Below are 22207 nucleotides of genomic sequence, written 5' to 3'. Positions count from 1 at the left end.
TCTTTTTCCTCTCAAGTGTTTCCTGTCAGTATTTTTAATTACTACTGCTAGACAGAGTGGCTGTCTTTTTTGTTAGTTTACCAGTAAGATATACATGCAGCCTGGAAGGAACAGTTGAGGTGGTACTCTTGACCTTTTTTTACATTGATTTTTATCTGTACTTTTTTTTTCTCCCTGCAGCGCTCAATATGATGTTAAAAGTGACGAAAGTAACAGCTCATCCATTATTTTTGCCGAATTCACCTCAGAAGAACAGTCCATACGAAAACCTGGTGTTGAAGACAATCAGAATAATGAATTGGTGAACTACAGCTCCAGTGTCGTCTCCAGAGATGCTGGTGACTTCGAATCATCACTTGAGCTCCGCGAAAGTGACGTGGCTGATGGGTCTTCCAGACCCATTGTTGGGCGTCGGCTGCCGCTTCAGCATAACTCTGACCCGGAGGAGAACTTCGCATCCACTGAGGAGTCTTCTGAAGCAAACCTCAACTTGTTGGGGCAGACAGAGGTCGGTGCCTCTCCCAGGACCTGCCGATCTGCCGTTTCCCGGTGGTGATGGCGTGGAGCCCTGTGGCTGGATCCGGGCGCCCCCTTCCCAGGCTGGCTCCCTCCCCGGCTTCTCCTCCCTGTCTCTCCCGTAGCCCTCCTGACCTCGGGGTCTGTCTCTTTTCTCGTGTCCCTCCTAACCTGTGGCCCTTGTGTTTGGTCTCCCCTTTTTCCCTCAGTTAACGCTCGCCCTTTCCTGACCTCCTTGCCTGGGCCCTTTCCTTCCCTAGACACTTCATATGTACACCTCGGGATAGAAATGATCTCTCACGCTCTGTTTCTGTGGTATGTTAGCTTCATACTGTCAAAATGTATTTATGGAGAAAGATTTTCTGTCTTTTGGAACCTGACTTTAGAAGACCATCCTAGTGGGGTCACCTGGTCATCTTTCAGGGTCTTATTACACTAATTAGGATTCCACTGATAATGCTGGTGAAACTCCCACGTGCTCGAGTAACATTAACAGGGTCTACACATAATCCGTCATGTTGGGATCATAAAACTTGAGACACCATCCATATAGCCACATAGAATTAATTCTGGCTGTCCAGGAACACGAGGCTCTGTGCACGTATTCTCGATGCACAAAATTTTGAGTAGGTCCCCCTGAATTTTACAGGAGTTGAGTGTGAGAGACTTTTCATCAGAAATCCTTTCATTGCTCTGTAATACATTTGAAAATCTTCCTGAATGGGCTGCAGTGAGCTTAATTGTTGCTTTTTTCTTAGACAAATGGTTAATTTCTGTTCCGCTGAAGTCAAACAAAGAGTGTGTACACTCTGGGGTATCCATAGAGTGGTGGAATGCCATACAGTCAGTCCAGTACTCTATCTTAGCTTTAAAAACTGTATCTTGAGAGCCAACTGAACAGATTTGGGCCCATGGCCTCTGTTACATTTGAGAGCTTCTTCCATTTGCCGCCTGCCTAAGCCCAGCTGGGCCTGCCCTCCGCCCACTCAGTGATGACACCCCGTCTCCAGTGTTGCTCTATTCCCCCTGTCTCCTTCACTAGCCTCTAGGCTTCTTGGGTAGGCCTGTCTGTCCGAGCGCCTCTGCCTGCAGCCCATAGCCCGCTGCTTGGCCTCGAGCAGGTGGGGAGCCTTTGTCCTCTCGAGACCGCTGTGAGCGAACCTGCGACGAGAGCCCGCTCGTGTCCCCCCAGGTGCAGTACCGCCTGATGCTGCACATCCAGATGCAGCTGTGTGAGCTCTCGCTGTGGGACTGGATCGCGGAGCGAGACGGCCGGGCCCGGCAGAGTGTGGACGAGGCTGCCTGTGAGTACGGAGGGCGTGCCCCAGGGCCTGGCCGGGAGTGGCAGGCAGGTTGTCTTCTGCCTCTGGATGCTTGAGACGGTGGGGGGGGGGGGAGGAAAATCACAGTTTTAGAAACAAGTAGGTTGCTTAGAAGTTACTCAGACGATAATCTGCCTGCAATGTGGGAGACCCGGGTTCGATCCCTGGGTCAGGAGGATCCCCTGGAGAAGGAAACGGCCACCCACTCGTTTTCTCGCCTGGAGAATTCCATTGACGGATTAGCCTGGTGGGCTACAGTCCACGGGGTCGCAAAGAGTTGGACACGATTGAGCGAGTAATATTCACTGTCATAGATACATAGTTTGCTAATATTTAAGAGTAATATGGTGGCTCAGATGGTAAAGAATCTGCTCACAGTGCGGGAGACCTTGGTTTGATCCCTTAGTTGGGTAGATCCCCTGGAGAAGGGCATGGCAAACCACTTCAGTATTCTTGCCTGAACAGTCCCCATTGGCAGAGGAGCCTGGTGGGCTATAGTCAATGGGGTCACAAAGAGTCGGACACTATTGAGCAACTGAGCACCCAGCACAGGAGTAATATGCTAGAATTTAGGTTAGGGATTTTAGATAGAAAAGGTCTTTAAAATGTTTTTAAGGGAAAAAATTTAAATATTTTATTTTAGGTTTTTAGCCTGAAAATGTGACACTTTTACAAAAAGAGACCTTGAAAGAAACCCTTACAGAAGGGTATGTAGTCAGGAGTTTGTCTCCCTCAGGATCCAGAGTACCCCCACCCCTCCCCGCCCCACAGTTCTAGCATATCCTCTAGAAATAACTCTGTTAGGTTAACGTTTGTAAAATATTACCACACTGGTTCTCAACTTAGGCTGCACATTGAAATTACCTGGGGGAACTTTTCAAACACATGTCTATAAACAAGAATAAGTCTACAGTGGGAGAAACCTGGCAGACACCCCCTAAGCTAGTGGTCAAGGTCAATATCAACAGTGATAACTCATGTTGCTAGTTTGTGCACTTGAGAAGAGCTGATGAGAGGGGCAGGGTATCTCTGTGGTCTTCCTCCCCAGAGCCCATAACCCCAGTCTAATCACGAGATAAACACAGACACATCCCAGCTGAAGGATGTTCTACCAAACACCTGACCAATCCTTCTCAAAACTGTCAAGGTCATCATAAACAGGAAAAGTCTGAGACCAGAGGACCCTCAAGAGGCATGACAAGTAAATGTAATGTGGTGTCCTGGATGGAGTCCTGGAACAGAAAAAGGACATTAGGTAAAAACTAGGGAAGTCTGAATAACCCATGGACTCTTAGCAGGATCGGTGCATTAATTGCGACAAATGCACCAGACTGATGTAGGTGTTGATGACAGGGAGCCTGGGTGTGGGGTAAGTGGGCACTGCCTCAGTTTGTCTGTCAGTCTAAGACTGTTTTTTCTAAAAAATGAAATCCTTTTCAAAAAGGATGTTGTCTGGGCCCACAGCAATAACTTTTATATAGTTGGTCTTGGTTAGGGCTTGGCCTTTGGTCTGTTTTGTGAAAGTTCTCTTGTTGGTTCTAACGTGTGTCCAAAGTTGAGATTCACTGTATCATAATAGGTTATCAAAATAGGGGATGTGAACGACTTGATTTTAGGCCAAGACTCAACTAAGTATAATTAGTCATTTGCTATTCACTCCTAATGAAACTGGGCCCCTCTATTTGGACTAAAACACAGGTTAGTTGGCCTACTCAGAATCTTAAGGCTGGCTTCCAGCGGAGAGGAGGAGATGTAACGTCTCTCCAGTAGCTCCTCAGTGTCCCTGTCTCCCATGAACCTAGAGCGTTCCAGATGTTGCTCAGCGCAGTCGCGGGCGGTGGCGCCTGGGGTATCGAGGGCCCCCAGGAGCTGTATGTGTCCTCGTCCTCCTCGTGTACATTGTAATGCTGTGGGCTCGTCTTTGTGGGAGGAGCGTGGTTCACCCCAGCCCTGTGAGCAGTTGGTTTCACAGCTTCTGCTTGGGAAATGAGTCCTTAGGGAAGTGCTGAAAATCTGAATGTTGTATCGGTGTCACATGTTAATGTATTTGTAACTGCATTCATTACATTTTGATATTAATTAATGAGTGAAAAACTATTAGAAAAGTGAAACTTTTTTTTTTTTAACTTCAAGGTCCTTATGTTATGGCCAGTGTTGCAACAAAGATTTTTCAGGAATTGGTGGAAGGTGTGTTTTACATACATAACATGGGGATTGTACACAGAGATCTGAAGGTGAGTGGGGGAGATTCAGCCACTGACAGCTGCTTACTGGGATGCCTTGGGTATCGGTTCATGAAATTAAATGAGGTTGTGTACCTTTGTTCGTTTACCTCGGAGGTTATCCTTACGTCTGTGTTACATAAGTCATCGTTCCATAGGTCTGGAACATGAAACCTTGAAGGGAAATTTAAAAGGAATAATCTTTGGGTATTCAAAAATTCTAGCTCATTTCAGGTGTTAATACTGAGGGTGCTCTGAGTGCGAATATAACTCATTTTGCTAAAGATATTTCATGCCGACAAAAATGCTCATTTTTTTCCTGCCTTGGAGGTAAAATCTGTTTCTGTAATTATTCCTCTTAAAGGAAATTTAACATGGGAATTTTTTTTTCTGCTGTTTTAAAAAACTGCAGTAACTATTCCAATTTTTGATAAAAGACTGTCAAGAGAGAAAATGGAATTCACTGGTGGTACAATGGTTAGGACTCCATGCTTTCACTGCCAAGGGCAAAGGTTCAGTTCCTGGTTGGGGAACTAAAATCTCACAAGCTACTTGGCGTGGCCAAAAAAAGAGAAAAATATATATTTACTGCTTTGGTGTGCTTAGTTGCTCAGTCATGTCTGACTCTTTTGCAACCCCTTGGACTAAATATAGCCCACCAGGCTCTCCTCTGTCCGTGGGGTTCCAGGCAGGAATACTGGAGTGGGTAGCCGTGTCCTCTACCAGGGGATCTTCCCGACCCAGGGATTGAACCCCAGTCTCCTATGTTTCCTGCATTGCAGGCAGATTCTTTACCTGTTGAGCCATTGAGAAGCCCTCCTTTTTTGGCAGTTAAATTAATTTACTTACCTTTTGGGGGCAAAAGTTAAATCCTGGAAAATGCTCTTAAAAGACTGTTTAGGAAGGAACAGTTACTGTGCAGATCACTTTATTTTTTGAAAAGGTTTAAGAACCAGTAGTTTGTACATTGTATAAGGTGACGGTGTAGGTATTTGGGCGCACGTCTAGCCAGAAAGGGCAGGGAGTCACTGGAGCCCTGTGGCCCTGTGCAGCCTGGAGGGCTTATTTCAGGAGCTGAGCTAAGTCATGATGGCCATAGACAGAGCTCCACATCTCCCCCGGGAGAAGCCGCCTCAAAAGCTGTTTGTGCTTCTCCCCGTAAATATTTCTGACGTTTCTTTTACAGATGTCTTCCAGGGATAAGGGCTTCTGAGATAGCTTTAGGAGGGTTTCCCTTAGGAGGTGGAATTCCGGGAGCAGGATCCCCGCAGGTAGGTTTCCTTGGTTGTCGGTCAGCCTCAGAGGGTAAGAGCGGAAGAGCAGCCTGGCGAGAAGGGCCGTGTCTCGTATGTTGGAGCCACGCTGGAGGTACATGTGTATCGGAGACTCCCCGTTTCTTGTTAAGATGTTCACGTTGGCTTCAAATTCGAGCAGGAGGTTGATGATCACCTCCCTGCCTCCGAAACACGCCTCGTGGATGGCGGCCTGACCGTCATGGTCCCGGGCGTTGACCTGGGCCCCGTGGACCAGGAGTAGGCGAATGCAGCCGAGGCCTGCCGCCAGCAGCCGGCCGGCCTTGCTCGACGCGGTACACACTGCCAGCTTCAGGGCCGTGTTGCCTGTGGAGGAGATGGCGCAGTTGACGTTGGCCCCCCAGGCAATCAGAGTTTCCATCATCTCCTTGTTGAGTATGTCGGCAGCCATGTGCAGGGGCGTCATGCTGGACCCATTCTGGGCGTTGACCTGGGCCCCGTTCTGCACCAGGATGGACAGGACCAAGTGGGTCCCGTAGATGGTGGCCAGGTGCAGCGGGCAGTGCCTGTGGCCGCTGTCCACCCGAGCATTCACCTGGGCCCCGTGCGCGCACAGGATGCGGAGGCACAGGACGGCGTTGCTCTGGATGTCTGTCAGCATCATCTGGATCTTGTTCCTCGGCTTCGTCCACGTGGTCGAGGTGATGGGCCAGTTCAGCAGCATCAGGTGCAGGGTGGTGAAGCCTTGTGTGTCCCTGGAATAGGCATTCAGGGCAGGTTACACTCAGCTCACAGTGGGGATGGCCTGGGGGGGCGAGCTGTGGCTTACGAGGGAAACAATTAGATAGTCCCCCGTGATTACCCGAAAGGTGGGCCTGACACTCTGCATTGCTCTTTACTTTCTTGGGGTATTGCAGCATTCTGAGGGGACAGGGTGGTATGCCTCACAGCACAGAGGGGCTCAGCTTCCTGTCATAGCTTGTGTCAGCTGCAAGTCCTGCTAGATTCGTGGCCTCCTCCAGGCTGCATCTCAGTTACCTCTGTGTCCCAGCGCCTCCCCAGGGGAGTGTGCAGAGTTAGCAGCCATTTAGTAAAACCGCCCGGACTCCTGCATGATCCAGGGGTTCCCACTGAAGTGAGCCGTGAAGGGCCAGGGCGCCTGCTGACTCAGTCCCTGGTGGCCCCGCGCCTGCTCCTCTAACCTGGCATTTTCACCCACGTGCGGATGGCAGGGGCTGCCTCTCGAGTTCACTCTCAGAACCTGCTCCACCCCAGGCCAAGCAAAGGTTTGACAAATCAGCTCTCGTCTCCGTTACTGAAGTCTCTCACAATTGCCTTCAGAACTCCGTGATTTTGGCAGGGAAAGGGGAAGATCTCTTAGGAACATCTGACCACTCCCCTGGAATTGGATAACTTTGAGTTCACCTGTGTGGATTTAACGTAAGCCCTGCGACAGGGAAGTGGAGAAATAGCAGCATCCCCACCTGGCAGAGCTTCCAGTCGAATGTGGAAGGGTTAAGCCGACAGAGCTACTAAACAGGCTGGTGGGCAGAGTTCTCCAGAGATCTGCGCCCCACCCAAGGCGAGGAAGGTATACTGAGGAGTCCCGGTGGAGGGGTGGGGGAGCTGCCGCTCCAGTCCTGGGAGGCCTGTGGGCAGGTCTGCAGACCCCGGTGGGGCTCATGGGGGAGGGTGACGGCACGATGGGTTGGGGGCCTTTCCGGAGCACGGTCAGGATTTGGGGCTTTACTTTTGTTTATACCGTGTACTTCTTCCATTCATTCAGATGGTATTTATAGGACACTTAGGAAGTATCAGCCTTGGTTTAGGTGGTGAAGATATATTGGGAAGCAGGATAAACTTCTTTCCAAGAAAATCTCTGCCTATTTCTATTTTCTTGTCTCTCCTATCTAACTTGGGTCATTAAACTCCCTGAGGGCTGTGACCAGGGACTTCATTTTGCACAAACCATTGCTGAGCACTTAATACTCACGCTGCATTAAGAGGGCTGACTGACTTGTGTTCTCGAATTATTTCCAGTTTTTCAGAGGATCTCTAGTCAGTAAAGAAACTGGTTTGTTCAAAACGTGGTAGGTAACCTGTAGTCTGTCCCTGATGGAATGGATGAGTCCAGACAGGACCGGGAAGAGGACACTGAAATCTTATGTGTCCTCATTTATTCATATTTTCAAAACGGCGGCCCGTCGCGGTAACTTACCGGACTTCCGGGTCAGCCCCACGCTCCAGCAGGCAAAGCAGACTCTGCGCCTTGAGGTATTTGGCTGCCAGGTGGATGGGGGGGAAGGACAGCGTCTCCTTGGGGGAAGAAGTACGTTACAAGTAGCCCAGTGTAGTTGGAAATAACAGTTGTGTTAATCCCCCTCAAAGGGATTAATTATGTTTAGAATCTCTTTAATTCAGTATTTTTCTGCTATCTGCACTGAAAGTATCCTTTTCTTTTGCTTGTTTTAAATGACCCCACGCTAGTCAATTCTGTATTATAAAAAAATCTGTATTTTACATTAATGCAGATTTACCAGGGGAGCAGATACAATTTACTTAAAGCTTTGAAAGTCGTTTTCTTGTGATGCGCTCATTGTGTAGAATTAATGGTAATTGCTGTCAAGTCCCTTCGAATTTAAATGAACCCAGAGGTCATTGCCAGGTAGGTTCTGTGTAGTTTACAGCTTTGCCAAAGTCATTGGTATCATTAGTAAATTCTGCATTTTCAGGGTTTCCAAGTTAATGCCACTTATGTTGTCGATGATTAGCAGAGCTGTTTACCGAAGTTCTTAAAAAAGATGTATGTAGTGGCCTTACAGCATGACTGCGAGATTAAGGCAGAGGGTGACTTAAATTGTAGAGGCACTGCTCATTGTATAAAAATTCAGACAATGAAAAAAGTATGTGTAAGAAAGGGAGAAGTGATTCCAGCGCACAGATGTAGCCTTGGCACATTTGAGAGGATGACATGAAGGCTCTCCCAGCCGGGCGAGCCCCGCCTCTGCTCACACTCGGCAGGACACGGCTCGGGGCACACTGCCTGGCCCGGGGCATGCTGAGGGCACTGAGTGAGCGGGCAGGGGAGGCGAGTACCTGGCTGAGGAACTGCCTGGAGTTGGCCAGGCTGTAGCCCGTGGAGCTGGCCGGGACGGTCATGGGCTGGTTTACGGGGTGGCTCCTCAGCAGGGCCCGGAGCGCGGTGCAGTCCTGTCGCATGATGGCCTCGCAGAGCTGGACGTGCAGCGTGGCCACTGTGCCGCCCTCCAGAGCCCTGGGCCCATCGGCTGCCCGCCCCTCGTTGCCTCTCTTGGTTATGTTTCCCATGAGCACAGCTTCCAGTGGGGAACCTAGGGATTCAGGGAAGGTGCAGTACAGAATCGGTGAGTCCCACTCTCTGGGGTTCTTCCAGCTCAGTTCTAGAACTGACCTAGAACTGCTGAGAATCGTATCCATGAACACGACGCATTTTTACCTCAGAGTCCAGCTTTTTCACCTGTTCCTGTATCTGTTGTGCCAACAGAAGCGCTGTTTCCAGGACTTTCTGCTCAGTCATAAAAACTTACTCAGAGTGTCATCTTGTACATAAGATTGTTCTTTTATGTTTTCTCTTCCCATTCAGCTACTGTTAAAACTGATGAAGCTAAAATAGGGGAATTTACACATTCAAATAAAACTTTTTTGTCCAGGCCATGAGGCCTGTGGGATCTTTGTTTCCCAGTCAGGGATTGAACCTACATCCCTTTCTTTGGAAGCTCGGAGTCCTAACCACTGAACCATCAGGGAAGCCTCCAAACAAATGACTATGTTGAAATTAAGAAAACTTGACTTTTAACCTGAGCATTTTTTAGTTTTCAGTGGAATTCCTCCCGCCTCCAGCAGAGGGGTGTTTTCGCACTGGTCTAGGGGTAGCTCCAAGGGAAACCTGTTGGGCCTGCAGTGGTTGCTTCGACAGAGCAAAATGTATACGTTCAGAGTGTGGCCCGGTCGTTCCCAGCCCTGGCTGACACAGAGGAGACACCTAGGAGCTTTAAAAAAAAAAAGACCAATTTTCTTTATTTTTTTTCATTAAGAAAAGAAAAATCAACAGCTTTGACTAGTTGAAAGGATAGTAGTTTTTTAAAAGCTTCAGTGATTCTGAGGTCTCAGCAGGGCTAAGGTGTGCTTGTGTACAAGCATGCTCTATGGTAGAAGCTGGGGACTTGAAACCAATGTCAGTGCCCGTGTCCACCCCCTGGAATTCTGTTAGTCCAGGGAGTGGCTTGGACACTGAGATTTGTTTCCGGTTCCGCGGTGCAGTGTGGCCGAGTTTGAGAGCCACTGTTCTCATTGCTGATTCATGAAGGGCTGCTGACTCCTGAGGTGAGAAGTCTCAACATCTACTCATTTTCACTGTTCGTTTTAGAACACCAGGGAATTGACGTATTGTGTTTGTTTACAGCCCAGAAATATTTTCCTTCATGGCCCTGATCACCAAGTAAAAATAGGAGACTTTGGCCTGGCCTGTGCAGACATCATCCAGAAAAACACAGACTGGGGCAGTGCAAATGGGGAGAGTAAGTTTGTTTTGGTGATGGTTTTTGTTGGTTTGTTTTTACATTAAAAAGAGAGAGAGAGACACGGTTGGACACTGTCAGTATTTAAAGAGAATCATAAAGACTTAATAGGAAAGGTGTGATTTTTAAGAAGCAGCACCGTTCCCTTGGGAGCTGCAGTGTCTGCTCAGGGTCAGGGGTCTTCACGTGGACGGTGCTAACCCTGCCAGGCTTCATCTTTGACTTTTCAAATCACAGGGGCGCCAACGCACACCTCCAGAGTGGGTACGTGTCTGTACGCTTCCCCCGAACAGCTGGAGGGATCCGAGTATGATGCCAAGGTAGGACTGGTTCCCCTTTACCCAGTTTGTGGGTTTACCTGTAGTCGGAAGTAACAGGACGTACAGTACATGCAGGGGAAGCTCTGACATCCACGTGATTCTGGAGATGGTGGAGCGAGATAGGCAGATTCTCTCTCAGATCAAACGGCCCTAGTGGAAAAGCCTCACTTTCTAACTGCATCGTTGGGAAAGACCCTGATGCTGAGGAAGAGGGAGGGCAGGAGGAAAAGGGGGGGACAGGGTGCGATGGTTGGACGGCATCATCGACTCAATGGACGTGAGTCTGAGCAAACTCCGGGAGACAGTGAAGGGCGGGGAGCCTGGCGTGCTGCAGTTCACGGGGTCACAAGGAGTTGGACATGACTTAGGGAGTCAACAACTGTTTTCAAATTCATGGGTGTCACAGATGTCACTGTGTATTCCACTACTCAATGACCGTCTCCCCTGTTTCCAGTCAGACATGTATAGCTTGGGCGTGATCCTGCTGGAGCTCTTTCAGCCATTTGGGACAGAAATGGAGCGAGCACACGTTTTAACAGGTTTGAGGACCGGACAAATCCCTGAGGCCCTCAGTAAAAGGTGCCCCGTCCAAGCCAAGTACATCCAGCACTTAACCAGAAAGAACTCAGCCCAGAGGCCATCCGCCATCCAGCTGCTGCAGAGTGAGCTCTTCCAAAATTCTGGAAATGTATGTATGACTTATTTAATACTGGGGAAAACAGGAGGTCCAACATGGAGCTTGTTGTTTTGTTTTTCCCATGGCAAAAACAAGTTTATTGAAAGAAGAGAAAGAGCACCTCAAGGAAGAGGTGGGCCAAGCCAAGAGAGGCAGTGGCCAGACATGGTTTAAATTGTGAATCCCATTTCATGAAGAGCAGTTGAGCTTAGAATAAGGGTTACAGAAACGAAATATCTCAACCCGTTCTCAGCGCTTCCAGTGGCGCACTTGTCAGGCAAGCCAGGTGACCGCTGCCCGCTGTCCGCGCTGAAGGTGGTCCCCTCGGGCTCCAGTTCCGAGCCTCACCCTGCTGTCAGGCTTTGGTTTTCCTTCCCAGCCGTGCTATGTGGCCTGTTATGAACTGTTATGAAGTGTGTAGTGGTAGAAGGGCTTCCCAGGTGGCATAGTGGTAGAGTCCACCTGCAGTGCAGGAGACAGTGGTTCGATCCCTGGGTCAGGAAGATCCCCCGGAGGAACCCATTTTAGCAGTCTTGCCTGGGGAGCCCCATGGACAGAGGAGCCTGGTGGGCTGCAAAGAAACGGGCATGACTGAGCGCACAGCAGAAAGGCGCACGCACCGGGGGACCCAGGACAGCAGGGGCGCCCAGGGGAGCCGGCCCGGCTGGCCAGGCCCTCCTTAACCAGCCTGAGCGCTCAGTGCTCGGGCGCGGGAGTCTGGCCTTCTCTCCCGTGAGCAGGCGCTGCCCCAGGCAGCCCCTCCCCGCCCTCCTTCCCAACTTGGTGTTTTCACTCACGGGTATGAACAGAAACTTTCCAAGACTTAAAAAGTCTGGATTCAGAGAGAAACTCACAGGTTCTCTGGTGCTTTGCTACTCAGAGTGGGTCCTCTGGCCAGCAGCAGCAGCCTCACCTGGGAGCTCATTAGAAACACGGGCTCCGGGGCTCTGCGCCCCCGACCTGCTTCGTAACAAGGTCTCCGAGGGCCTTCCCTCCAGCATGTAGGCAGCAGTGTGCGAACATGCTGCTTCCGGGGAGCAGACTCTGCACCAGTGGGTAAAATCACCACCAACTTGATAGAATTCTCGGAGCCCCCTGCCTCCCCCACCAGCCTGTTAAAAACAAAAGCTGCGGGAGAAGGGGCTGCCGTGAGTGCTTCCACAGGCCCTCCAAGGGGTTCTGAGGCTCACAAGTTGGGGACCCACTGGCAGCTGGTTAGTTGGTTTGTCTCCTGTTTCAGGCTTATTCATTTTTGAGTCAAAGCAGGGAATTTTACTAGATGGAACAGTAAGCAGGCAGGTGCAGTGGCTTTCTCTGAGCCTCTGAAAGGAGCAGATGTGGTGGTTAGTGTGATCTCCTCGTGTGGAGGGGATTTTCTAACTCCCCGTGAGGATGGTGAGTGGAAACCATTGTTATTTGATACTAATGGTAAGGATTTCTCTTGGTAGAACTGTTTTCCACACCTCCACACAGATACATCTGTTTATACCCGTGGCCCTCACTTTGCACTCTGTGTAGTGCAGGGCTGTGAAAATGACCACACGGAGCTCACAGCATAATCACTGATGGGAAAAAGCCAACAGTTACTCCTTGACCTTTAAAAATGTTTGTCAAAATGTTTAAAACTCTCTCATTATCTAGTTAGAGATGTATACAGACATGAAAAGTTATAAAACTACAATGGAGCATTAAAGTGTTCCAGTAGTTTGAGCAGTGCCCGCCTTCATCTCATCCCGTGATTAGGATACAGAGTGAGCACCTTTCGTCTGGTGACTTGTCACCCTGCTTGCCAAGTTTGCATCAGCTTCTGGCATTTTGTCCTGGGCACTTTCGATGCTGGGATCTGTCCCCAGGGGTTCTTTCCTGGGGACGTCTGCGTCCTCTTCGTTTTAGCCGCCCTCACTCGGCACTGGATGGTGGCGTGATCTGCAGCCCCAGCATCAGCTGTCCTGTCTGGGATGCTGCGTGTTTGGTTTTCACTTCCAGCACCGTCCCTTCTCATTGCTTGGCTGCACCTTCGTATCTGTTGGCCGATTCCCTCTTTCAAAAACGTCAGTGGGTGTTTCAGTGGGAAACGGGAGGCAGTGTGGCTGCGCCACTGTGTGAACCGACTCACTCACTCGGCGACCAGCCACCAGGGCTTCCTAGAGAAGTGAGCACTGTCCCCGATCAGGAGACGCATGGTGGGTCACATAGCGTGCTGTGGACTTGAAGTGCTCGGGCAGTCAGTCACTGTACCTGGGTAACTGACGCTCACCACATGGCTGGGTGATGCATAGTAAGCCGTGGGAACTGGAATCCATGTGCGTCAGCACTGCGCAGAGGCAGCCTGTATGTTTCAAAGTAGGGGAAGAACCTGAGGCAGTGGAGCTTAAAATTCTCTCTTCACAGGTTAATCTCACCTTGCAGATGAAGATAGTCGAGCAAGAGAAAGAAATTCAGGAACTAAGGAAGCAGCTGAGTCTCCTTTCTCAGGACAAAGGGGTAAAGGGTGACATGAGAGACGGGGGCGTGCCCGTCTAGCCGCAAGGGCTCTGTGAACAGGAAAGTGGACTTAAAACTCTTCAACCGAAACAGTCAACTGGAGTGTGAATTTTCAACCTTTACTAGGGTGTAGCTGGTGTAACTCTTAACTGTATGTAGGAATCCTCTACAGGACTCATCAAAGTGAGGTTCTGACAGTGCCTTTTAAGGCTGGCATTTTGCACGTGAGACAACTGGAAACGAACCTGCTATCATCTTTCCCTTCTGCCCCGTGTGCTCCTTCTCCTGGATTTCTTACCTTAATATCACCATCCCTCCAACCCCTGACCATGAAATGCAGGCCGCTTCCTCAGCACTTCTGAGCGCAGCCATGACCACATCCTCCTCTCGAATGTTCTGCCACAGGGACGCGGTGTGCTCTGAACCTCTCTCTGCCAGAGCCCAGGCCTTGCTGGGCTGTTGAGTCGATAGCTGCCGGCCCCCCGGCCCTCCACACTACTGCCCGACTCACTACAAGACGTCAGCCAGTGGCATGGTGCATGTCACCCAGCCTGTTCCTGTTGTCTTCACCTTCACCCAGCCATCACCCCAAAACCCACACCCCCTTCAAAGCTTTGTGCTTCTCTGTCCCCAAACCATCAACGGGCAGCTGCGTGCTCAGCATCCCTGCCTTTGCCCTGCGTGGTTCCCATGGGCTTTCTCCTGACAGACCGGCGTCCCCCAAACCTACATTCCTCAAGGCAGCAACGTGCCATTCCTGTTTGTACCCCGACGCGTTGCTGGCAGCTGTCATGGTATATCGCACACAGTGTCCATGGATTTTAAATAAAATGAAAACCACAAGTTAAGTATGTGATGCTTTTATTGATACTTGACCCTTGGCCTAAATAAAGGCTTTGATTTTAGTACGAGTCCCTTTACCAATGATAGGCACGAAACAGCACCATTCTTAAAATCAAAACCTGTGAAGATGAGCGGCCAAACTTCACTGAAGGAGCTTGAGGGCGGTGTGGAAAGGGGCCAGGTTTTCGCAGGCCCGCATCCACTTCTGCACGTTGGCTGGTGCTGTCCCCCCGCAGCCCCCTGTCTGCCGGAGCACGGACCACAGCACCACATCGGCCACAGTGAGCTCGTCCCCCACGAGCCAGGGGGTCTTCCCGAGGGCAGAGTTCATGGAGCGGAACACGGCGGCCTTCTCTTTACTGCTGCCCTCTTTCAGCTGGAAAATAGCTACATCCACCCAGCTATCTATGAGGGTTAAGTTCACAGCATCCTGCTTCTGGCCAAAGAGCGAGAACAGGAAGCGGGCGATGTTGCCTTCCCCTTCGATGGGACACATCGTCTGGACACTGAACTTCATCTGTGTCTTCGGCACTGAAAGGAATGAACACGAGATGTCAGAAAGGGCGGCATCGCCAGAGACGTGTTCCTGCGGTGTGGTGGGGGGGTGGGGGGTGGAGTGGGGGGGCCCTGCCAGTCATGCACCCAGTGGTACTTAAAAGATTGCTAATATTCAAGAAAGTTTAGGTTAAAAGAGTGCCAACTATATTATCAAGTAACCATTTCTGGTATTTGGTGATGACAGCATTCAAGCTGGAAGGACCTCCAACCGTCTGTTCCCGGCCCTGTACCCCAGGATCTGGTGATGAGGACTGGGAACCAGGGGTCTCCTGTACCAGCGAGACGACCTGCCGCCCTGGCCCTGACTCTCAGGCCTCACGGGACGGACATGGGCTCATGTCCCTCTGGGAAGCCTGACTGGAGAGGCGCCTTGCCGTTCTGCATCAGGTCACGTCTGTTGGGACAGAATGCCAGTGTCCCTCCCCGCCCCCCCCCCCCCACCCCCTCACCCCCCCGACATCATGACAGGCTTTGGAACGTGCCAGCGGCAGCCCCCTGAGGATGGAGCGCATCTCTGGGTAAGGACGCCTCTGCTCCTGCAGAGCCCTCAGGGGCTTCCCAGACTCAGAGAGGATCAGACCTGAGGGCAGACGGCCGAGGAGCACCCCCAGCCCCTTCCTGTTCACCTGGTGGGGCATCAGCTCATCCCACGGCTCACCGTCCTTCCAGATCAGGGTGAAGCCCAGCTGGTACTCGTGGCGGGGCTGCTGCCTCGTCTGCTCGCCGAAGCACTGGAGGAGGTTGGCCGGCACGCTCCGCACGGCCGAGTGCGTGTGCACTGAGGACAGGACCTTGTAGTGGCCACACAGCAGCCGGTGCAGCACGAGCAGGGAGAGGGGCGGCGAGGCGGGGTTGGCGTTGATCACGATGTCCTTCAGCGCCCCGTGGTCCTGGGGAACGGCAGACCGCCACGGGGCAGCAACCCGCCCCACAACGGGAGTCAGAACCCGGCCAGGCTCGCTCGAGCAGGTGTCACCTCCCGGAGGATGCCGCCGACACCCCAGCCGCAGCTGAGGCAGGAGGGGGCCCCTGCGGCTCTCAGCTTGGTGAGAACTGGGGACGGCAGTGACCCTAGCCCCTCCAGCCCCGCACGGACGCTCCCATAAACAAGTGACTTTACCATCAAGTCAGTACAACATGGTGGGAAGGACACTTCTGTTTTTCCCCAAGTTAAAAAGACAGTTAAACACATGCAATTACTCCTTTTACTAAATTGAACGCTCAACCGTATATAGTTTCTACAGCAATTTGGTTTATGTGCCAATGAGGAGCCCCTTGGGGCTTCTCAGGTGGCTTAGCAGTAAAGAATCCACCTGCCAACACAGGAGACTCAAGAGACATGGGTTTGACCCCTGGGTTGGAAAGGTCCCTTGGAGTAGGAAATGGCAAACTGCTCCAGTATTCTTGCCTGGGAAACTTCATGGACAGAGGAGCCTGGTGGGCTACAGTCCATGAGCCGCAGACTTGGACATGACTGAGTGACTGAGCACAGAAGAGCCCTGAGGAAGAGGGTCTTGGCTAAGGGAGACTGAATTAGAGTGCTGGAACGCACTGCCTTTTTGTTTTCTAAACTTAATTACAGGTGATTTACGACATGCCCTGCCCTTTTAGATGCAGACTGTCTGATTTCTGTGCTTCCACACTCCGTAACGAATGAACTCATCCGGTACAGCAGAGGCCAAATGGCTCAGCTTTCTGTCCACAGCCCTGCCACAATCTGGCCTCTGGTCTGGCCAGGTCACTCCTGACTGACGCTCTTCACGTGGACCTCGACTGGATGCTCTCCATTTCTCCAAATGTATCGTGTTACCTGACCCTGCCTTCTGCAGTATCAAAATTCATCTGAAGCACCGTGAGCTCGGGGAGGCCCCTCCGGCCCTGGGACACCCGACACGGTTGTGCTCACCGATTTATCCCCTACGCAGACTGGCTCTCGGGGGACTAGCTGGGTGGAGTCTCATGCAAACGTGAACTGGGTGATGAAGGGACACTGACTGCAGAGGGACGCATGTTTTCAAAAACAGCTCTGGGCCAGACACTGCAGCGTGGCCTCACTTGTTAGGCTTTCAAGCAGGACCATTTCTACTGTCAATTCTAGGGGTGGTGCTAGCGGGGATTCTTGGGGCGAACTCTTCTGTACCCAGTTGTTAACAAGATGTTCTTTCTCTGTGTATCGAACTGTTCCCTATATCAGCTGCAGCAATTGAATTTTAATAGAGCAAATGGATTTAAGCAAAATATGTCTGAGGTATGAGACAGTGACTTGCTTTCGGCAACAAACTACAGAAGGTTTGGTGAAATATCTGTGCCTGGGCAGCCAAAGCTCTGAAATTCAGGCCCTTCCCAAGGAACAAAGGTTGACTTGGGGGAAACTTAGAGAAGCACGACAAGCCACCCAACAGCTGCTTCCCCAGGGCTCAGAGGCTGCTCGGAGCTGCCACGAGTGGCAGGAAGAAGGGATTCCTGGGCCCCTCCTCTGCCTAAGGGTCCTCCCAGTCTCCTCTGCATCCAGAACGGCAGAGCTGCATTAGCGCTTGCCTAGCTTCACTCAGCTCAAGCATCTGTTCCGTGCAGGTACAATCAGAAGAGGAAAAAAGAATGTGCTTTGTGTACCGTCTTTGAAAATGTGGAAACTGGGGCTTCAGTCACACTAGCACGATCTTCCAGCACCCACCACCACCCAGCATTGTGATGTTCTTCAGCTTGCTGAATGAACTTACCTGTCCGAGCATGGCGTTTAAGTCCACGGTGCTGGTTGACAGAGCAGCCAGCTCGTCAGCCTGGATTATGTTGGTTACATCCAAGTCTGCATCTGGTGTCTGAATCATCTTGGATAGACCATCGACCGCAGCTTTCAACTCGTACAGACGTTTTAAAATATCATCTTGGCGGGACTCAAGAGCTTGAAGAGACGGGTCTGAGGCTTCCTAAACAGACCAACATCAGAACATTCATTTCCTCTCATGGCAAAGCACTCTGTTTAAACTTGGCCACTTGCCTTCTACTTAGTTCCATGAATTCATCAAACTTCCTGCCTTTCAAAAGACATCAAAATGAAGTAGCAGGATCATCTCATTTTCCGCAGTCCCATAGGTCCTGAAATCAATCCCCAAATGCTATAAAACAAACCATGCTGCGACTGAAAACCACTTTGAAATTGTAAGGCTCCTATTTCAGGCACTTAAGTCTTTAAAAACAGAGAATGAGAAAAAAACACACACAGATTGTTCCTTCTATCAAACTAGTTCAAAATACTTTACGTAAATGAACAGAATAAAGACGGGGGGTGGCAATAAGAATGTGATCAATAATTTATACTAATGGAAGGAAAACTGGGGCACACACAACTTAAACAAAGTGTCTTTAGGTTTGGAAGTATATCCGGGGTGGGCAGGGTGGTGGTGGTAGTGTGTGTGTGTGTGTCAGTGTGTGTGTGATCTGTGCCCCGAATCATTTTTGCGGTGGTACTGGCACTCCCTTACCTTAGAATTATCTAGAACTTCTTCACTGCTGAAATGTATAACTTCATAAACAGGGAATACTCACATCCTTCATTCACTGAATCTCTGCATCTTTCTTGCCTGTTGGTGGACTGGTATACCTTAAGTAACTAGTAATATTTGCTGAGGTCTTCCCTGGTAGCTCAGATGGTAAAGAATCAGCCTGCAATGCAGGAGACCTGGGTTCAACCCCTAGGTTGGGAAGGTCCCCTGGAGAAGGGAATGGAAACCCACTCCAGTATTCTTGCCTGGAGAATCCCCATGGACAGAGCCTGGCGGGCCACGGTCCGTGGGGTTGCAAAGAGTTGGACTAACACAATATCTGCTGGGAATAAATCTCTACATACTTATTTAAAAAGCAATAGTGAGAAGCCTCCCAGTAGTAACAATATGCAGCCTATTTCTAGTCTAGATTCTCAAGCTCTCACAAAAGATAATTCATTTGAATCAAGAGAAGGACCCCTTAAGCATGAGTTAAGATGCTCATAAGTAGACAGAAGGCTCATCAAGGCCATGACCTTGAGTCTATAGAAATATGGGCTCACCGTACGTGAGTGTGGGAAGAGCGCCTGCTCACATTTGTGTGCTGGTGACTTTAAGGAACACTGCGTTCCTCCCCTCGTTGCTCATAACTGCCCTCCTCAAATATCCAATTCATCATCAGCTGCTGTCCATTTTCTGGAATCTAGTGGCTCATAAGCTGCCTCCATAGTCACCGCCTGAATCTGAGACACCACTTTCCACCTGGCCTCCTTCCACCTGGCACCCTTCTGATCCATCCCTCCTGCCCATCCCCAGGATAGTGGCCGGAAAGCAAAACAACCTCTTAGGCTAAGAGTCCTTAACCTGGCTTGATAAAGAGCTTGTACGGCTGGTCCTCTGGCTACCTCCTCTCCCTTCATTCTCCCCCTCTCTTTGCAAACAGGCCACACTGTCCTTTGGGTCTTAAAACGCACAGGCCCCTACCTGCCCCAGGGCTTTTCCTCATGGAGTTCCCTCTGTAACACCCCTCCCCCAGCTCTCAGCAGGTTACTGCCTATTTACCCTGCGGCTGGATCTCCACCTCTCAGCTCCCTTGCCTGCCGCTCTTGTTTAAGATCACATAGCAGAGAAATGCAAGATGACAGTGGTCTCGGTGGAATAAAGAAGAATAAAGAGTTCAGTCTGCCAAGTACATAATGGGGCGCTGACCGGAAATGTCTGTAGGCAAAATATGTGACCGGTGAGGCCACCACCTGTGTGACATCCTCAGGTTACTCAGTATTAGTCCTCCTGAGTAGTATTTCCAGGCCTGTAATCAAGCCTGTGTGCGCGCGTTGTCTGTGCTCAGCTTCGCTCATTTCTACATATGGCAATAGCGCCCCTGCCCGACCAGGGGCGGAATACCTACTGTATTCAAAATCCATCGACACTCACTGAAGACTGGACCCAGTACTACATGTGGAACATGGTCTGTGATCAAGAGTCCAACATAGCTTCATCTGAGGAACCTGAGATCTGCCTTTTTTTTTTTTTAAAGCCTTGCCGTGTGGCATTTGGGACCTCAGTTTCCCAACCAGGGACTGCACCTGTATACCCACTGCATTAGGAGGGCAGCGTCTTAACCAGTGGACCCCCAGAGGTCTCAAACCTACCACTCTTTCCAACGCTGGCCTGTTGTTTTGCTTGCTCGGGCTAGACTGTGACTTGGCGTGTTGTGTTTATCCATGTGTGTTATCTACATGTATTTAGAAGTCGTTTATTCTTTGAGTTGCTCTCATTTCCCCTGGAGATGCTAGGTTTCTAATTATCTATCCGCATTGCTATCATCTGCTAGGTTATTATCTTCTAGGTTGCAAGTTCACAGTTAAATGCCCAAAGGAAGCCAGGCAGCAGACTTTAAAAAAGAAAAAAAAAAAGGACTTGGTCTCAAAAGAGATGTGATGCTCCCCACTCTGGGGTTTCCTTTTCAGTTCCATGAGTCTGTCCAGTTGAGAGGCCCTGGACCGTATGTATGCCTCCATGGGGACCTCCAGGTAAGGAGACACTGGACCATACCTGCATCACTGCCTCAGCTCTGCAGTGAGACAACACTTGTGTTATTTGCTTTCAAACTAAACTAACCACCTCCCTTACAGTCGAGGCAGAAAACTCTTGGGACAAAGGATGACAGGGAAAACGAATCACAAAAGTTCTCTATTCACTCATCTGAGTCAGAATGGACTAAAAGTTTCTCCTGCAGGGAAATTAAGATGTGTTTGCAATTTATAAAAAAAGTCAAAGCTGAGCAGTTACTTTACAAAGGAGGCAAAACCAAAATGCCCAATAAACATGAAAAGGTGCTGAACTGATCTGGAGGTCTGGGAGATCTAAACTAAACTATATGAAGATGTCACTGTACTCCCAACCAGCTTTGGGAAGGGTGCCAGCACCAGAAATTCACATAGCTCCGGAATTAAAAAACAAATATAACAGACTTCCCTGCCAGGCCAGTGATTAAGACTCTGCACTCCGACTTCAGGCCGCAAAGGTTCGAATCTGGCCGGCGAACTAAGAACCCCTGTGCTGCAGCATCGGCCAAATATTTCTTAAAAACAATTTAAAAATCAATAGATAAAATGAATCTCTTTAAAAAAAAAAAAGCTCACCTACACTGCATAAACTGGGATGACCGCTTTGAAAAGCAACTGAATATGGACCAGCCCACTGAGTCGGCAATCCCATGTCCGTGGTATGTACTCTATGTCTGCTCTTGTCCAAGAATATTCACTACAGAACTGTTCATAATGGCCTAAAATAGAAAACCAGCAGACGCCCGTGGGCAGTGGGATGGATAAAGACTTGGCGGCACAGTTACGCCAAGGAGCAGTAAACCACAGAGGATGAAAGCGAAGCTTTCTCATGCAGCAAAGCGATTCTTCCAATTACGTTCAGAAGGGGCAGCCAGACACCGCAGGGCACGCACTGAAGGCTCCCACTGACACCAAGACCCACTGTCCAGGGACGCACACCCAGGGGACAAAGCAAGAGAGAAACGCAGGACACAATGACCGCGCAAGTTTTAAGTGGGGGCGCTGACTTGTTGCCCTGAATGGGTGACCCTGGGATTCGCTTTACGATTCCTTAGAACTCGCCACTGATGTATTCCTCACTTTTCTGTGGGTAGAATTTGGTTTAAAAAAAAAAAAAAAAAAAGTCTAAGCAGTCTTAAGCGGAGGGGAAAAAAAAAGATGGGATAGATCTTCCAATGGGTAAAAGTTATGGTCACTCGGAGGCCGGCGGGCGCGTGAGGCTGGGGTGGGGATAGGCGATCGAGTCTAGTCGCCACGGTTTTGTTCGACACAGTTCAGGTCGCACGGTCCCGACCTGGGGCGACCCGCGGACCCTAGACCCCGAACTCCGCCGACCAGCGCGGCAGCGCCTGCGCACTGAACAAGAGGGCGGCGGCTCAGCGCCTCGGAGGAGCTAGGGCGCCTGAGTGCTGGACAGGCAAGGCGGTGGGGCCGAAGCCTTGACGCCTGCGCACTGCACCGGCAGGCGCTGGGCCGGGGCCTTGGCGCCTGCGCACTGAAATGGGGGGGGGCGGGGCAAGGGCCGCGCGTTCCTACCTGCACGTGGTCGGCGGACGGCGCCGGGCTGCCGGTCCTGCCGTGCACGTTGGGGAGCCGGTACATGCAGGTGGGAAGCTCTACGTGGAGAGATCCGCTGCCCTCGTGATAGGGCTTTACCTGGTACATCGGCATCCTGGGAAGCAAAGGAAGGAAGGTGGCAGGTGAGAGACACGAACGCTCACAAACAGTCCAAGTCTACGACAGTCTGCTGCCACCTCCTTTCCGACCGGGCTGCGGGCTTTCGGGAAAGCGCAGTTTCTGTGCTCTAATTGGCCCCTGCTATCTCGACGTCACGGACTCGACCTTTGACACCACCAATCAGCGAGAAGAAGCTGTGGGAAGCGTTCGCGGCCTTATCCGGAAGTGG

General features: G+C 50.6%; 3 protein-coding genes across 7 annotated transcripts in view; 1 reads left to right on the top strand and 2 right to left on the bottom strand.

Annotated features, from left to right (window-relative positions):
• Positions 1 to 14197, top strand: part of EIF2AK1 (eukaryotic translation initiation factor 2 alpha kinase 1) — a 25545-nt gene extending 11348 nt beyond the window's left edge. For 2 of the 4 annotated variants that reach the window (XM_027961734.3, XM_027961733.3), the window contains exons 9-16: positions 181 to 508; positions 1709 to 1820; positions 2986 to 3093; positions 3972 to 4072; positions 9755 to 9869; positions 10107 to 10189; positions 10644 to 10877; positions 13257 to 14197. In XM_027961734.3, the coding sequence (XP_027817535.1) occupies positions 181 to 508; positions 1709 to 1820; positions 2986 to 3093; positions 3972 to 4072; positions 9755 to 9869; positions 10107 to 10189; positions 10644 to 10877; positions 13257 to 13388 (1213 nt within the window). In that variant the 3' untranslated portion in view covers positions 13389 to 14197. The remainder of the gene's footprint in view (positions 1 to 180; positions 509 to 1708; positions 1821 to 2985; positions 3094 to 3971; positions 4073 to 9754; positions 9870 to 10106; positions 10190 to 10643; positions 10878 to 13256) is intronic. The other 2 variants (XM_027961736.3, XM_027961735.3) reach the window with 1 other exon arrangement.
• On the bottom strand, positions 4975 to 8806 carry ANKRD61 (ankyrin repeat domain 61). Its single transcript, XM_004021055.5, has 3 exons — positions 8410 to 8806; positions 7532 to 7629; positions 4975 to 6068 (listed from the first exon to the last, which is right to left on the bottom strand). Exons 1-3 carry the CDS (start codon positions 8767 to 8769, stop codon positions 5123 to 5125), a joined length of 1404 nt encoding a protein of 467 aa, XP_004021104.4. The 5' UTR covers positions 8770 to 8806; the 3' UTR covers positions 4975 to 5122.
• AIMP2 (aminoacyl tRNA synthetase complex interacting multifunctional protein 2) lies at positions 14194 to 22082 on the bottom strand. Of its 2 annotated transcripts, none has more exons than XM_027961104.3 (4): positions 21958 to 22082; positions 17471 to 17677; positions 15409 to 15640; positions 14194 to 14723 (listed from the first exon to the last, which is right to left on the bottom strand). In XM_027961104.3, exons 1-4 carry the CDS (start codon positions 21970 to 21972, stop codon positions 14335 to 14337), a joined length of 843 nt encoding a protein of 280 aa, XP_027816905.1. In that variant the 5' UTR covers positions 21973 to 22082; the 3' UTR covers positions 14194 to 14334.
• Between the last annotated feature and the right edge of the window lie 125 nt (positions 22083 to 22207).

The sequence above is a fragment of the Ovis aries genome, chromosome 24 (genome assembly GCF_016772045.2).
Source record: "Ovis aries strain OAR_USU_Benz2616 breed Rambouillet chromosome 24, ARS-UI_Ramb_v3.0, whole genome shotgun sequence".
In the NCBI taxonomy this organism is placed as follows: domain Eukaryota; kingdom Metazoa; phylum Chordata; class Mammalia; order Artiodactyla; family Bovidae; genus Ovis; species Ovis aries.
Note: the sequence above shows the minus strand (reverse complement) of the source record. Positions and strands in the feature narration are given on the sequence as shown.